This window comes from Artemia franciscana, chromosome 18, assembly GCF_032884065.1.
Source record: "Artemia franciscana chromosome 18, ASM3288406v1, whole genome shotgun sequence".
NCBI classification, from domain to species: domain Eukaryota; kingdom Metazoa; phylum Arthropoda; class Branchiopoda; order Anostraca; family Artemiidae; genus Artemia; species Artemia franciscana.
Window position 1 is genome coordinate 7,918,772 of NC_088880.1, and position 18,178 is coordinate 7,936,949.

The 18,178-nt window shown below is 35.7% G+C and overlaps 1 protein-coding gene across 2 annotated transcripts in view; it reads right to left on the reverse strand.

Annotated features, from left to right (window-relative positions):
• Positions 1-18,178, reverse strand: part of LOC136038559 (C2 domain-containing protein 5-like) — a 289,931-nt gene that overhangs the window by 134,230 nt on the left and 137,523 nt on the right. For both annotated transcript variants that reach the window (XM_065721729.1, XM_065721731.1), the window contains exon 14: positions 16,385-16,492. In XM_065721729.1, coding sequence (XP_065577801.1) covers positions 16,385-16,492 — 108 coding nt within the window. The remainder of the gene's footprint in view (positions 1-16,384; positions 16,493-18,178) is intronic.

Genomic DNA, 18,178 nt, shown 5'->3' on the forward strand with positions numbered 1-18,178 from the left:
TTTGAAATTACTAGTAGATACACAAAATATTTAATACCAAAAAAAAACATACAAAATTTACCTTAAATTCTACTTTCAAATTTAAAATTTGCCTTCACAATTTAGAACGGGAAATCAGCAAATTGAGGGGTTCTTAGTAGATACAGCATCACTAGTAGATGCAGAAAACGTGACACCAAACATGTGCAAAATTTACCATTAAATTCCGTTTTCAAAATTTGAAATCTGCCATCAAATTTCAGCATAGAAAATCAGAAAATTGGGGATTCTTAGTAGATACAGCATCATTAGTAGCTGTAGAAAACATATAATACAAAATGTGTGCAAAATCTACCGTTAAATTCTGCTTTCAAAATTTAAAATTTGCCTTCAAAATTCAGCAAAGAATATCAACAAATTAAGGGACTCTTAGTAGATACAGCATCACTAGTAGCTGTAGAAAACATATAATATAAAACGTGTGCACAATTTACCGTTAAATTCTGATTTCAAAATTTAAAATTTGCCTTCAAATTTAGCATCGAAAATCAGAAAATTGAGTGATTCTTAGTAGATACAGCATCACTAGTAGCTGTAGAAACCATATAATACAAAACGCGTGCAAAATTTACCGTTAAATTCTGCTTTCAAAATTTAAAATGTGTCTACAAAATTCAGCATAGAAAATCAACAAATTAAGGGATTCTTTGTAGATACAGCACCACTTGTAGCTGTAAAAAACATATAACATAAAACGTGGGCAAAATTTACCGTTAAATTCTGTTTTCAAAATTTAAAATTTGCCTTCAAAATTCAGCATAGAAAATCAACAAAATTAAGGGATTCTTAGTAGATACAGCATCACTAGTAGCTGTAGAAAACAGAATACCAAACATGTGCAAAATTTACCATTAAATTCTGATTTCAAAATTTAAAATTTGCCTTCAAATTTAGCATAAAAAATGAGCAAATTGAGGGATTCTTAGTAGATACAGCATCACTAGTAGCTGTAGAAAACATATAATACCAAACATGTGCAAAATTACCATTAAATTCTGCTTTCAAAATATACAACTTGCCTTCAAAATTCAGCATAGAAAATCAACAAATTGAGGGATTCTTAGAAGATACAGCATCACTAGTAGCCGTAGAAAGCAAATAATACCAAATATGTGCAAAATTTACAATTAAATTCTTATTTCAAAATTTAAAATTTGCCTTCAAGATTCAGCATAGAAAATCAACAAATTAAGGGATTCTTAGTAGATTAAATAAAAAGAAAAGTTTTTTTTTTATTGCAAGTAAGGAGCGTATTAAAACTTAGAACGAACAGAAATTGTTCCGTATATAAAAGGGTTGACCCATCCTCAATGCCCCGCTCTTTACCCTAAACTTTGACTCTTTCTCACAACTCTAATTTTTAAAACAATAAAAAAATTTAGCGTAAAGAGCGAGGCGTTGAGGAGGGCTCAAACCCTTTTATACACAGAATAATTTCTGTTCGTTTTAAGTTTTAATGTCACTCCTTACTTGCAGTAAAAAACTTGTTTTTTAATTTAATTTTTGAACGTTTTTTAATTAATGCATGTTTTGATTTTGGCTCACCGCATATGAATAATTAAAACAAAATTTATGTTTTTTTTTTTTTTTTTTTTTTTTTTTTTTTTTTTTTTTTTTTTTTTTTTTTTTTTTTTTTTTTTTTTTTTTTTTGGCTAAATGGCTTTCTCGTGGTTTTGATTGGACGATTTTGATAAAAAAAAAAAAAGAGGAGGCCTAGCTGTCCTCCAATTTCTGGTTACTTAGAAATGCAACTAGATATTTTCATACGAACGTTTTTGTTAGTACTAAACATACGTACCTTACAAATTAACTTAGGTAACGAACTTCTATATTTGTGTACTTTTATTACGTATATGAGGGGGTTCACCCCCTCGTCAATACCTCCTTCTTTACACTAAAGCTTGAATTTTGTCCCAAATCTTTAAGAATGACCCCTGAATCATAAAGGCCTCAGAATAACTAGTTCAAATTACTAAAAATACTTTAGCGTAAAGAGCAAGGTATTGTGGAGGAGACGAACCCCCTTATATACGTAATATTTTATTTTCGTTTTAAGTTTTAATGCTGCTCATTATTTCCAGCTGAAAAAAAATATTTATTTTCTCATTGTTTTTTAAATAATGTTAGAAAATCCTGCGCCTCCTTCATGGAAATTTTCTTCCCTCGGGAAAAATTCCTCCATGGAAAGATCCTTTCACATAACCTCCTCCCCACGACCCACCCCCACCCCAAGGTGAAAAAGTCCCTCTGAAAACGTATGTACACATCATAATTAACAACTACTATGTGTAAACAATGGTCAAAGTTTGTAGCTTGCAGCCCCTTCCCCGTAGACTGGGGGGGGGTACTAAGTCACCCCCAAAGACATAGTTATTAGGTTTTCGACTAAGCTAAACAGAATGGTAATCTCAAAATTTTGATCCGGTGACTTTGGGGGAAAATTATGCGTGGGAGGGGGCCTAGGTGCCCTACAATTTTTTTGGTCACTTAAAAAGGACACTAGAACTATCAGTCAGAATGAGCCCACTGGCAAAATTCTAGGACAACTGGGTCGATACGATCGACCCTGGGAAAAAAGAATTTAAAAAAAAAACAAATAAACACGCATCCGTGATCTGTCTTCTGGCAAAAAATACAAAATTCCACATTTTGTAACGACGTGAACGATGGTCAAAGTTTTTAACTTGCAGCCCCTCCCCCGGGGACAGTAAGGGATTAAGTCGTCCCCAAAGACATAGTTATTAGGTTTATCGACTATGCTGAACACAATGGCTATCTCAAAATTTTGATCCGTTGACCTTTGGAAAAATGAGCGTGGGAGGGGTTCTAGGTACCCTCCAACTTTTTAGCCACATAAAAAGCGTACTAGAACTTTTGAATTTCGTCAGAATGAGCTCTCTCGCGACATTCTAGGACCACTGAGTCGATGCGATCACCCCTAGAAAAAAAAACCGAATAAACACGCATCCGTGATCTGTCTTCTGGCAAAAAAAAACACAACATTCCACATTCTTTTAGATAGGAGCTTGAAACATCTACAGTAGGGTTCTCTGATACGCTGAATCTGATGGTGTGATTTTCGTTAAAATTCTATTACTTTTAGTGGGTGTTTCCCCGTAATTTCTAAAATAAGGCAACTATTCTCAGGCTCGTAACTCTTGATTTTCATCAAGTTTAAGATTAAACTTGATGAAACTTAAATATTTAAAATCGGCATAAAATTACGATTTTTTTTATGTATCTATTGGTATCAAAATTCTGTTTCTTAGAGTTTCGGTTACTATTGAGCTGGGTCGCTCCTTACTACAGTTCGTTACCACGAACTGTTTGATATAGGAGAATAATTTGTTCTGCAAAACGCATGCAAAATTTGCCTGCTATAAATATGCAGTTGTTTTTAAGCTTTAAACATGTCTCCAAAATTCACCATCGAAAAAACAGTTTTTTTCTGATTATTAATAGATTAACTAAAAGTAAAGTTTTTCCAAAATGAAATTTTTTCAAAGAAAGACAAGGTTTTTAGACACTTTGACCTAAGAGGAGAGAAAATATAAGCCAACAAAAATTTGAACTTTGAACAGAAATTACTATCAGTCAGAAATTACTATCAAACAGTAATTGCTCAAAATGAATTGTATTCAGAGCAGAGTTTGCCATTTGTCACAACATTAACAATGATGCAAAAAAACAATAAAAAAAATCAACAAAACAAAACGAACAAAACAAAAAAAACAATCAAGGTTTATAAACAAGAGTGGGGCAACTCCCCCACCTTCCTAAACCCTCTTCAAAGTCTTTTGAATTTTATTGAAACAATATTTAATATAAATAATAAATAATATAAATAAATATAAATATATAAATAAATATATAAATATAAATAAATAAATATAAATAAATAAATATAAATATAAATATAAATAATATAAATATTTTATATAAACAATATTCTCAACACTGTGGTTTCAATTCGTCAAAACATCAACAACTAAAAAACAATAATTAAAATCAAATCACTATAATGATCAAGATCAGAGGCAACCAGAGTTGTCAATAGTAGAGGGTCAGAACTCTTTAATATATCGTTCTGTTTTTCCAGAGCCACTTCATATAGAAAAAATGATCTTACAACTTTGACTGTAAATTAAAAGTTCTAGTGTCCTTTTTAAGAGTCAAAAGTGATGGGGGGGACTAGCCCCGTTCCATTACCTTTTTAGTTGACCCTTCCCAAAGCATCAAATCGAAATTTTGAGATGACCATATTGTCCAAAATAGTCTTAAATAATTTCCGAGACCACACTGGCTAATCATGACAAAAAAATCGCAAAGAAAAGAAGAACGAGGACAATAAACAGCCCGTGAAAAAATTTAAACTTACGCAAATATTTCGGCCAAGACCTCCGCTTGACCGTCTTCGGTGCAGAATAAACTGATAATACATAGAAAAAAAACCTTAAAACAAAACAAAAAACTAAAATATTATGACCCTTTCTCAGTAACGGTGAAAGGGTAACCCTTTCACCTTTTAAATTAATTAAAAAAACAAGTTTTTTTAACTGAAAGTAAGGAGCGACATTAAAACTTAAAACGAACAGAAATTACTTCGTATATGAAAGGGGCTGCTTCTCATCAACGTCCTACTCTTTACGCTAAAGTTTGGCTCTTTCTCTCAACTCTACTTTTTAAAACAGTAAAAAACTTACAGTAAAAGTTTACATATATACGGGGGTACACTAAAGCTTAAATTTTGTCCCAATTCATTAAGAATGACCCCTGAATCACAAAAGCCGTAGAATAAATAGTTGAAATTACTAGAAACACTTTAGCGTAAAGAACGACGTATTAGGAGGAGGTGAGCCCCTCATATGCGTAATAATTTCTGTTCGTTTTAAGTTTTAATGCTGCTCCTTACTTCCAGTTGAAAAAAAACTTTCTCATATTTATTTTTTCCTTGTGTTTTTTTTTAAATAATGCTAGAAAGTCCTGCGCTCCCTTCATGGAAATTTTCTTCCTCATGACAGATTTCTCGATGGAAAGTTCCCTAAACATACCCCCTTTTTTTAACCCCTCCCCCAAACAAAAATCCCCCTGAAAACGTCTGTACACTTCCCAGTAACCATTACTATATATAAGCACTGGTCAAAGTGTGTAACTTGTAGCCCCTCCCACCGGGACTGTGGGGGAGTAAGTGGTCCCCAAAGACATAGTTATAAGGTTTGTCGACTACGCTGAATAAAATGGCTATCTCAGAATTTTGATCCGTTGACTTTGGGAAAATAATTAGCGTGGGCGGGGCCAAGGTGCCCTCCACTTTTTTTGGTCACTTAAAAAGGGCACTAGAACTTTTCATTTCCGTTAGAATAAGCCCTCTCACAACATTCTAGGACCACTGGATCGATACGACACCCCTGGGAAAAAAAACAAACAAACAAATAAACACGCATCCGTGATCTGCCTTCTGGCAAAAAATACAAAATTCCACATTTTTGTAGATAGGAGCTTGAAACTTATACATTAGGGTTCTCTGATACGCTGAATCTGATGGTGTGATTTTCGTTAAGATTCTATGACGTTTAGGGGGTGTTTCTTCCTATTTTCTAAAATAAGCCAAATTTTCTCAGGCTCGTAACTTTTGATGGATAAGATTAAACTTGATGAAACTTATATATTTAAAATCAGCATTACAATGCAATTCTTTTGATGTAGCTATTGGTATCAAAATTCAATTTTTTAGAGTTTTGGTTACTATTGAGCCGGATCGCTCCTTACTACAGTTCGTTACCACGAACTGTTTGATTGAGATTGGGTCATCATATTTTACTTTCGTTCTTCTTTTCTTTGCGATTTTGCATTTTGTCAAAATAGTAGACAACTATCCTACCAAAGACAAAATGACCCCCACTGCCCCTAAAGCAACGGCTGTAAGTTATACAAGTTGCCCATTGTTTACATATAGAGTTTCTCTATAGATAAGAGGGAATGTTTGGTCTTGGGTCTCCAATAAGGCTCAGGATATTTGGGTGAAGTTTCCATGGCATTTTGAGGAGATATTGAAAAGTGATTGGAGGACAACTAGTCCCCGACCAGAGCTTTATAGATCCACCTCAATACTGATCAAAACCTCAATACTGATTAAAATTTTGATATAGATTCTTCCTTCCAAATACTCAAAAGGTCAAATAAATATGCCTCCGAAGACGACAGGACCCCCTCAGGGCGAGCGTTGTTAATTATGCAATTTGCATGTTTTTACATATAAAATTTATGATTGGGAAAGGGAGAAACATTTGACCCTGGGTGGGTCCAAAAATGCTAAGGGTATGAAGGTGAAATTTTCAGGGAATATTGAGTGGAAGCTTTAGTTGAATCAAAAGACACTGTGTGCAACGAGACTATCAGAAGGTCGTATCTCTAACATGTCAAGAGCACCCGAGAAAATCAAGTTAAAACTTTCAGGGCATGCTGAGGAGGGTGTTGAAAAGTGATCAGAGGGCAACCAGCCCCGTTTTAGATCTCCTCCCCCTCAATACTGATAAAGCTATTGAGATATTTACCCTATCTTTTCAGAATAGTCAAAAGGTGCAATAGCTATGCCTTGGAGATGACAAGACCTCCCACTGCCTTCGAGGCGAGGGTTATAAATTATACAATTTACATATTGTTTACATGTAGGATTTATTATCTGGAAAGGGGGAATGTTTGATCCTGGGTAGGTACGAAAAGGCTAAGGGTATTAATGTGAAACTTCAGGGAATTTTGATGAACACTATGTGCGTTGAAATTATCAAAACGGCGTATCTCTAATATCTGACGAACTGCTGAGGTCTTTTAAAACTTCCAGGATACGCTGAGTAGGATGTTCAAAAGTGATCGGAAGACCACCAGCCACCAGCCTCTGTCCTCCTTGCCCTATTAAGATAGCCACCTTTCAACACTTATCAAAATTTTTGGATAGCCATTTTATTCAAAATAGTCAAAAGGTCAAATAAAGATGCCTTCAGGGATGACATGGCCCCAGAGCCCCAGGGGTGATGGTTATCACTTATGCAATTTCCCATTGCTTAATTATAGGATTTATTACTAGGAAACGGGGGAGCATTTTATCCTGAGTTGGTCCGAAAAGTCTAAGGGTATTAGGTGACACTTCTGGGAATGCTGAACTGAATAAAAAGGCCCTGTGTGCATCCAGGTTATCAAAAGGGTATACCTGCAATATATAAGGAATACCGTAATAGCATTAACCTGAAACTTTCATAACTACTATAACTGCAATCGCAGCTGCAACAACGGCTACTTTCAACTGCTACTGCGACTATTTTCTGCTGCGACTACTTGCAACTGCGGCTAATTGCAATTGTGACTACTTGCAACTGTGAATACTTCAGAATATGACTAGTTGCGACTGCGACTATTTGCGAATGTGACTACTACTCGCAACTGTGCTCACAATTGTAATACTGACTACTTGCTACTGCCACTGGTTACGGCTGCAACTTCCACTACCTGCAACTACTACTACTACTACTAGTGCTACTCTAGCTGTTGGAAAGAATATGTTTTACTAAATCAAATAATTCAACTGCATCCAGGTTGTCAAAACAACTTATCAGCAATTTCCCAGGAATGGCTATGGTTATTAAGGTTATTAAGTTGAAAATTTCAGGAAATATTGAGCTGGATGCTGAACCAAATCTAAAGAGTCTATCTGCACCCATGAGCCCAAAAAGGGCGTATCTGTAATATCTCAGGAACCACTAAGGGCATTTAGGTGAAACATTAAGAGAACTGTGAGGGGGCTTTGCATTGAATTAAAGACACTAATTGCATCCAGGTTTTCAAACAATATTTCAGGAATGGCTAAGGTTATAGAGTTGAAAATTTAAGAGAATATTGAGGGGGGTGTAGAGCTAAAAGTGTATTAACTTGAAACTGTCAGAGGATTTTGAGGAGGGTGCTGCACGTAATCGGAAGCAAGTAAATCCAGGTTGTCAAAAGGGGCTTCTCTGCAATATCTCACGAGCTGCTAAGGTTATTAAGATGAACAATTTGGAGAATATTGAGGGTGATGTTGAATTCAAAACTCTCTAGCCGCAACCGGGTAATCAAAAGGACGTATATGTAATATCTCAAAAAAAGCTAAGAGTATTATATTGAAACTACTAGAGAATGTCGAGAGAGATGTTGCACTGTGCATCCAGGTTGTCAAAAGGCCGTATCTGGGTGCATCTATAGTGATCTTATGGACGGCTAAGGGCATTAAGTTGAAACTTTCAAAGACTACTAATACAGATTTTATTCCAAATCCAAAGGAACTATATGTATTCAGGTTGTGAATACGACATATCTTAAATATTTCAACAACAGGTAAGGGAAAGTTGAAACTTTCAGAAAATATTGATGGGGATGTATAACTTAAAGACACGAGCGGTATCCCGATTTCCAGAAGGGTGTATCTCCAATGTCTCAAGAAAGGCTAGGATTATTAAGTTAAAAATTTTACAAATATAGATTGTGATATTGAACTAAAATAAAACAAATAACGAACATCCAGGTTGTCAGAATTACATATTTGATACATAATATATATATAATATATATATATATATATATATATATATATATATATATATATATATATATATCAGGAGCAGATACGGGTATTAAGTTGAAACTTCCAGAGATTTTTGAGTGGAATGAACTTATTCAAAATATACTATGTGCATACTAATTATCAAAAGGCCTATCTACAATATCTCAGAGCCAACTAATAGTACTGAATCGCTATTTTCAAGGAATATTGATGTTAAACTAAATCAAAAGATACTATATACATCCCAGTTGTCAACATGGTGAGTGCAATGTCTCAGAGACGGCAAGGGATTAAGCCAAAATTTTCAGAGAATGGTTTGGGAGATATTGAAATAAACCAAAAGACACTATTTGCATCCAAGTTGTCAAAAGGGCGTATGCGAAATATTTCATGAGCGGATAGGATATTAAGTTTAAACTTTCACAAAATGGTTAAGGAGATATTGAAATAAACCAGGAGACACAATTTCCATCCAGGTCGTCAAAAGGCCGTATGCAAAATATTCCAAGAACGGCTAGGATATTAAGTTTAAACTTTCAGGATATTTTGAGAGGGATGTTGAACAGGATCAAAAGACATTATGTGCATCCAGATTGTCAGAATGAGATCTTTTCCAAACGACACCTAGCAAACACACATGATAAACCATATATAAACGAGTCTAAAGAGTCAGAAATAAAGATAGCTCAGTAATTCCTCTGTTATATATTTACACTCTTTTCCCGATTTCATTCTTATGCAATCTTTTGAACATTCTCCGAGAAATATCTTACAGTTGAATTAAGATCTTGCTTCAAAAACCGACAGTTCGTGGTAATGAACAGTAAGTAAGGAGCGACCCGGCTCAATAGTAACTGAAACTCTAAAAAACGACATCTTGATACCAATAAATACATCAAAAGAATTGAATTTTTGTACTGATTTCAAATATATAAGTTTCATCAAATTACGCATCAAAAGTTACGAGCCTGAGAAAATTTGCCTAATTTTCAAAATAGGGGGAAACACCCCCTAAAAGTCATAGAATCTTAATTTAGAGCACATCGTCAGATTCAGCGCATCAGAGAACACCACTGTAGAAGTTTTGAAGCTCCTATTTTCAAAAATGTGGAATTTTGTATTCTTTGCCAGAAGAAAGAGCACGGATGCGTCTTTATTGTCTTTTTTTCTACAGGTGATCGTACCGACCCAGTGGTCCTAGAATTTTGCAAAAGGGCTCACTCGAATGAAAATTAAAAGTTCTAGTTCCCTTTTTCAGTTACCAAAAAAAATGGAGGGTAATTAGGCTCCCTCCCACGCTCATTTTTTCCCGAAGTCACGGAATCAAAATTTTGAGATAGTCATTTTGTTCAGAATAGTCAAAACATAACCTAGTAATGGTTATTGGGAAGTATACAGACGTTTTCAGCTGGTATTTTTTCTGGTGGGAGTTGAAGGGGAGGGGGTTAGATGGGATGATCTTTCCATAGAGGAATTTTTCACGGGGGAAGAGAATTTCCCCTGAAGGGGGCACGGGATTTCCGAGCATTGTTTAAAATACACTCAGAAATTAAATAAAAACAAGTTTTTTCAAGTGAAAGTAAGAAGCAACATTAAACTTAAAACAAAAGCAAATTATTATGTACATGATGGGGTTCAGCCCCTCGTCAATACCTTGCTGTTTACAAAAAAGTTTTTTTTTTGTATTTTCGAAAGAGCTATTTATTCTAATTAAATGGCCTTAACTCAAACACCTTTTCCTGGGGGTTGTGGGGGGAGGCATGTTATCTCCAAAGACGTTGTTATTAGACCTTTCAGCTATGCTAAACAAAATGAAAGAGGTATTTATTCTAATTAAATGGCCTTCGTGATTCAGGGGTCATTCTTAAAAATTGGAACAAAATGCGAACTTTAGCGTAAAGAACGAGGTATTGACAAGGGGAATACTATACGTGAACAATGGGCACATTTTGTAACTCAAACACCTTTCCCTAGGGGTTGTGGGGGGGAGGCATGATATCTCCAAAGACGTAGTTATTAGACCTTTCAGTTATGCTAAACAAAACGGCAATCTCAAAATTTTTATCAGACGACTTTGAGGAAAAGAAGGGGTGGGAGGGGGTCTAGTTGTCCTCCAGCTTTTTGGTCACTTAAAAAGCCACTATAACTTTTAATTTCCGTTTGACTGAGCCCTTTCTTAATTAAATAAAAAAAATTAGTTTTTTTAACTGAAAGTAAGGAGCGACATTAAAACTTGAAACGAACAGAAATTACTCCGTATATGAAATGGGTTAACCCCTCCGTAATCCCTTGCTCTTAACGCTAAAGTTTATAATTGTCTTAAAAATTAGAATTGTGGCAAAGAGTCAAACTTTAGCGTAAAGAGCGAGGGATTGCGGAGGGGAAGACCCATTTCATATACGGAGTAATTTCTGTTCGTTTTAATTTTTAATGTCGCTCCTGACTTTCAATTAAAAAACTAGTTTTTTTATTTAATTTCTGAACGTTTTTGAATTAATACATGTTTGATTTTGGCTCTCCGCCATAAAGTATTAAAATGAAATTTGCATACTATTTTTTTTTTTGCTAAATGGCTTTCTCTTTATTTTGATCAGACGATTTTGAGAAATAAGGGGTGGGGAAGGAGGCGTAGTTGCCCTCCAATTTTTCTGTTACTTAAAAAGGTAACTACAACTTTTAATTTTTAACGAACGTTTTTATTAATAAAAAATATACGTAACTTAAGAATTAACTTACGTAACAAACTTTTATATTCTTATATTTTTATTATGTATATGAGGGGGTTTGTACCCTCGTTAATACCTCGCTCTTTATACTAAATTGTAAGTTTTGTCCCAATTCTTTAAGAATGACCCCTGAATCAGAAAGGCCGTAGAATAAATAGTTGAAATTACTAAAAATACTATAGCATAAAGAGCGATGTATTTATTTCCTCTTAAATACATTCTCTTTATGCTAAAGTATTTTAGAACCCCTCATATGCTTAATTTAAGCATATTTAAGTTTATATATAAGCTAAATTTAAGTTTTATTGCTACTCCTTACTTTCAACTGATAAAACTTTTTCATGTTTATTTTTTCTTTTTTTTTTATAGTAATGCTAGAAAATCCTGCGCCCTTTTCATTGTGTTTCTCTTCCCCTATGACATATTCCTCCAAGGAAAGATCCTCCCACATAGTCCCCTTTCCTCAACCCAAACCAAAAGAATCCCCCTGAAAACGTCTGTACACTTCCCAATAACCATTACTGTATGTAAACACTGGTCAAAGTTTGTAACTTGCAGTCCCTCCCCCAGGGACTTTGGGGGAGTAAGTCATCCCTAAAGACATAGTTATTATGGTTTTCGACTATGCGGAACAAAATGGCTATCGCAAAATTTTGATCCGTTGAATTTGGCAAAAAAATGGGCGTGGTAGGGGGTCTAGGTGCCCTCCAATTTTTATGGTCGCTTAAAAAGGGCATTAGAACTTTTCATTTCCATTAGAATCAGCTCTCTTACGATATTCTAGGACCACTTGGTCGATACGATGACCCCTGGGAAAAAGAAAAAAAAAAATAAACACGCACCCGTGATCTGTCTTCTGGCAAAAAATATGAAATTCCACATTTTTGTAGATAGGAGCTTGAAATTTTTGCTATAGGGTTCTCTGATACGCTGAATGCGATGGTGTGATTTTGTAGTCATAGAAGATTCTATGACTTTTAGGGGGTTTTTCCCTATTTTCTAAAATAAGGCAAATTTTTGCAGGCTCGTAACTTTTGATGGGTAAGTCCAAACTTAATGAAACTTATATATTTAAAATCAGCATGAAAATCCGATTCTTTTGATGTAACTATTGTTATAAAAATTCCGTTTTTTAGAGTTTTGGTTACTATTGAGCCAGGTCGCTCCTTACTACAGTTCGTTACCACGAACTGTTTGATATTCTAGGACTACTGGTTTGATTTACCCCTTAACCCTGTACCCCAGCAAAAATGTGATATTCCCTTGCCCTGTCCTCCCCAAAGTGCCTTTAAGTTTCAACTTGAACTCCCAAGCAATTCTCAAATGAATACAGATATACATTTTCGATGACTTGGGTACGCAGTTTCCAACCCATCTCCCTCCTCTAAGTCTAAATTTGAGGTCCGTTTATCACCAACCTAAGACTTCCTGAAAGTTTCACATGAAGCTTCGAAAGCCATTCCGAAAATATTGCAGGTTATTTGAAAACTTTTGATTTTAGTCTGGGAAAACTGTGAAAAAAGAGGTTCAACCTCAAAAAAATTGCTATACAAATGATTCTTTGACTAACCCACCAAAAAAAGTGATGATTGCGAAACCGAAAAATTTGCCGCTCTAGCTCTTTCAAAATTTGAAATTTTGAGGTGGAATTTGAGGTTGAGGCAAAAATATTGATTGAATAAAAACTGGCAAATGTGATTAGATATGCCATTTCTACGCTCTTTTTTTCTGATGAGTATGAAACTAAATGTTTAAAGTCAAAAGAATTGTTTGGGGCTTAAAGTTTTGGGAGAGAGTAAGGTGGGGGCACGGTTCAGCCTGTAGGTGTACATTAAACTTGGCCTAAGGTAAAAGATTTGCAGCGGAGCCTCACGCCTTGGTAACAATCAAGACCGGGTCCAGGTAAAGTCCAGAATACCTGGTACCTTAGTTTTGTGAAAGTGAGTAAGAATGAGGAGGAGGAGGAGGGGATGTTGAAACGCATATGTGGTAACAACAACAAACAAATTCTGTCAAAGAGCTTCCCTTAGCTGAGACGAAACAAGAATTCCAAACAAGAGATCAATATATTCAGATATAATGCAACACAGAAATCAATTACATAAGGCAGACAAAATTCCCAGTACCAAAGAGAATCATTGGACAATGGCAAAGCTTTTCAAATTTTTGTCTTCTTCTTTGCTAGCATTGTCTTCTAGGTTTCTGGCATCAACTGTTTCGTAGTTAAAACAGCTTGTTCCTTTACAATTGCCACAAGCCCCAGGTATATTTGCAGCCATGCTTTTCGCACAAACATTGCAGCATGAAACACTTGGTCTTGCAGATACAGTGAAACAATGAGAGAAGGGAAGCCGGTGCCAGTGATCCATCTGAATACACAGGTTGTAATTCTCCCTTCCGCACAATCCAAACTCCAAAGGACCCAGCTGCCACTCAACATTTTTCCACACTTGTACTTGGAAGTATGCTCGAAGCGAATAATACTTGCAAACATCGCTTATTGGTGAGAGTGTTTTTTGCTCAACATAATTGCCAGAACCTCCAACTTTTTCGTAGAATTTCCTATAGCAGACGTGGTAAAGACTTGTTTCATTTTCTGCAGCATTAGATAAGATAACTGTGGTCTTCTCTCCAGTTTTTCTAATGTCGTCTTTTGTAGAAGCTGATCTAGGGATAGTCCGGCGAAATCCTAGAAGTTTTTCTTCTGTTTCGCGTGGTTCAGTGGTGTAGATTTTTCTATATCATAAACTCGTGAAGTCGAATCGCATCGGAGAAAGGCATGGAGGAAAAGAATTTAGTCGCGAAGGGTGTCACTAAGTTTCAATTTAGCTGCCAATATATTCCACAGAGGGCCTCCAGTTTTCCGTGACTTTGACTCGGAATAGAAAAATATTGGTTTACAGTCTCGCTTCGTATGGTACAGTAAAAGAACTAGTAAGTCCGTGAAAGAACTAGTAAGTCAGTACCTTCACCTATTAAGACAATGGGTTGGTGCTCTACTAGCTCGACCGCAGTCATCACAACCAACAGGTGAGCATCGCCTGGCGACTGGTAGACTTATACATCCCGTATCATTATGGCAACCGGACAGCATACAGATGATTACCTGCTTGTTTTCTGCGTTGTTAAGGAAATCACCGTTTATTTAGGCAGATGCCTAAATAAGGCATCTGCGGCTGAATGCTGATCTTGGGATTGCCTTTAAACCTTCTTCTTCTCCCATGCGTCACGTCTTTCATTGATGGTCCAGATAAATACCCGTCAAACGCTATGAAAGCGCATCCATATCTTTGCTTTACGAAGTCGACGTATCTGGTACAGATATCCACGTACGTGCTGCGTTTCTCACAAGGCAAATGATCTAGAAGAGTCCCACCATCTAGTAATTACTGAGGTTCATCCAAGTTTTTAAATACGCAATCTGTCTTTGATCGCAGATCTTCAACTTCACGCCAGATCACATTGCAAGCGCTGGTTTGTCCACCAACCGAAGGACACCATTTGGCTCAAATAATATGTTTGCGTCTTTTCCAGTCATTTCATTTAGACTTCCCCACCTACTGGTATAGCTTCGTCTACGTCCACCTGCTGACCTCGCAATCTCACCAGTTACTGTGTTCATGCTCCTTCATGCTCTATCTAGGACGTGTTTCTTATTTTTCCACCAAGTTTCATCCCGATCCCCCCACTCTAAGTGTTTTCCAAGATTTTAGGTTTCCCCCTCGCAAATTCTCCCCCCCCCCTAATGTCACCAGATCCGGTCGGGATTTTAAATAACAGCTCTGAGACACGATATCCTTCCAAAAGTCAAATTACATTAAGATCTGATCACCCGTTCGTAAGTTAAAAATACTTCAATTTTCTATTTTTTCCGAATTAACACCCCCCCCCAGATGGTCATATCGGGAAAACGACTATTTCTGATTTGATCTTGTCCGATCCAATGGCTCCTTTGTGAAAGGTGAAAAATCCAGCAGGAAGTAGACAATCTTTTTAACATCTTTAAATTCACATTTGCTTGACTCATTTTGCTGGGGATTCATCGGGAGTCATTTTGCTTGACTAAGAATCGCAAGTGCTGGTCAATGGTCTTTTCATTTGTGCAAGACTTGTGAAAAAAATCCTCCACACCAGCCGTCACATCAGTTCGTTTTCGCTTTTTACTTGATTCGTTTGTACTTCTCGCTCGTACTCCAGTCACAACAGCTTTCCGTCCGCTTCGAGTATTTTTTCTTACAGATTAAACAAATCGTCATTCTAGACTACAATTCCACCCGTAAAGAGGACGTAATGATTCAACTGAAGCGAAAGAAAAACCAAACCAATTTAAATCCGAGATATTTTTCTAGTTGGAATTAAGAAATTAAAATTATCACTCAGACACCATAAACACTTTTGCAGTTCACATAAATACTTTAGCGATTCGGTTAATATTTTGAAGAATTATTCTAGTTTTCAATTGACGAATCAGATTTTTTGTTAAACTCTTAGTAACTTACTACAGTTTATACAACTATATCTACATGCTTTTTGTAATGTTAAAATTCCTGTTTTGATCTTTGTATGCAGGATGAATTCGAATTTCGTATGCAAGACGACCTAGAGCGGCTAACTTTTCGAATTCGAATCAGCAGATATTTTTTAGTCGGTAGTGAAAGACTCATTTGTATAGCAATTTGTTTGAGGTCAAACAAATTTTTAATAGACTATTTACTCAGGTACATGTTTTGTCTTCACAGTATACTCTTGGGAAATTCTGGGATACTTAATCTAGCGATCAATCCGTAAGATCTCCTATCTGATCACCAAACTTGGCCACCTTTTCTACTGTTAATAAAACACTTTTAAAAGAAAGCAAAGAGCGACATTAAACTTAGAACGAACAGGTTATTTCATACATCAAGGTGGCTGCCCCCCCCCCTCAGCCCTCCTGCTCTTTATACTATTTTTTTGTGTTTACACAGTCTATTGAACTCATTGGCGACAAAACTTAAAACGCACAAGAAAAGCATCAAGACAAAATTATCACCTCAAGGACGCATGTATCCTTAGCATCACCAGGAATAAACAGATCAGGTATTTCATCATCTGACAAGTCAGAATGATCGGAATCATCTTCGCCGTTTTCTTGTAAATTCTGAAAATAAGTACCGTATATTTTAAAGCACGAATAGCGAAACTTCCGAACCAAGGCTGCCAAAAGCGGATCAAAGTCGAAAATCGAGTAGATAAACCACTCTCTTATAAACATGCTCAGATATGTTTACTAGACTCTCCTAAACAGGTGTACCAAAACTTGCGCTTATAGTGGTAGTTTTTTTTCAAAAGGCATGAATGGGCCGGTGTTTGTTTTGTTTTTGTGTTTTTGTTCTTTACCATATTTTAACTTATACATCGTTTAACCATACTAACTTAACACTTCTTTTACAGAAAATAAACATTAGGAAACTGAAAAATACTTTTGTACTTTATAACATCTCCAATGTTCAACTGCATCTTCACATAAATGTATTCATAAAACGTTAAATTTATCTGCATTATAAATAAAGCTGAGCAGCACTGAATTGCCTTTGAGCTTAATAGCTTCAAACTAGATAATGTTTACCTGATTGCCAAAGATCTCCTTGCTACAGGGCCAAAAAAGGAGGATCCACGAGCCCTTGCCCCCTCCCCAATAAAAATCTGGAAACTTACACTATTCTTAGTGTAGTAAGGAACAATATTAAAAGTCGGATGGAACTTATTATGTATATGAAGGGGGTTGCTCCTCCTCAACATCTCGCTCTTTATGCTGAAACACTATGTTCGTTTAACTGGAACAATAAGAATTTTTTGGAAAGTACTAAAATAATTTAGCGTAAAGAGCGAGGTGTTGAGGAAGAGCACCTCCCCCCCCCTTGTATACGTAATAATTTCTGTCATTTTAAGTTTTGATGTTGCTCCTTACTTTCAGTGGAAACACTGAAAACAAAACCCATTTGAGGTTTTTTTTTTTGTTTTGTCACTCTTTGTTGAATAAATATAGAATAAGGACCTCGCCCTGCTGCCCACGGGGCTATGGACTAATACGCTTCGCTCTATAGGTAATGTTACCTGTAAGCAAGCCCACTTTACGCATTTTTAGTCTCGTTGGAGGAGGATTTTAGAAAGACAAAAAATGGATGCACTTCTCTATTAATGACAAAGAAACAATATGCGATCATCAGAATCTCGCTATTCTGCAAGCTTTATTCTATTATTATTTATTCTATTTATTCTATATATTAAGCTTTATTCTATAAAGCTAAAAAATGAATGCGCTTCTCTAATAATGACAAAGAAACAATATGCGATCATCAGAATCTTGCTATGTGCAGTAATACGCACTTTAAAGCACTTGGAACGAAAGTAAACATTTACCGAGATATTTGCAATTAATGTCATTGCGCATATGAGATATAATACTTGCATTTACGATTATACATGAAATCGCCCGATCCACTCAATAATTCTCACTATAATTTGGAGACTAAAAACTATCTGCAATTCTAAATTGAGGAATATTATTTGGAGATATTGACAACTTATTTCATGTATGAGAAATGATATTTTTATTTTGACAATTACACTTGAAACTGCCTACCCATTACCATAAATTCTACCGACTATAATTTAAAAAAGAATGACTATCTACAATGTTACTATAAAACAGTGTACATTGAGAAACATTCTTTTCAGTTGTCTTGGAGATATATGTTATTCATTTTGTTATGTTTATAAGATAATTTTATTTGCAATTACACTTACAAGTTACCATGCTTTGAAACAGTACTTCCATGAGATA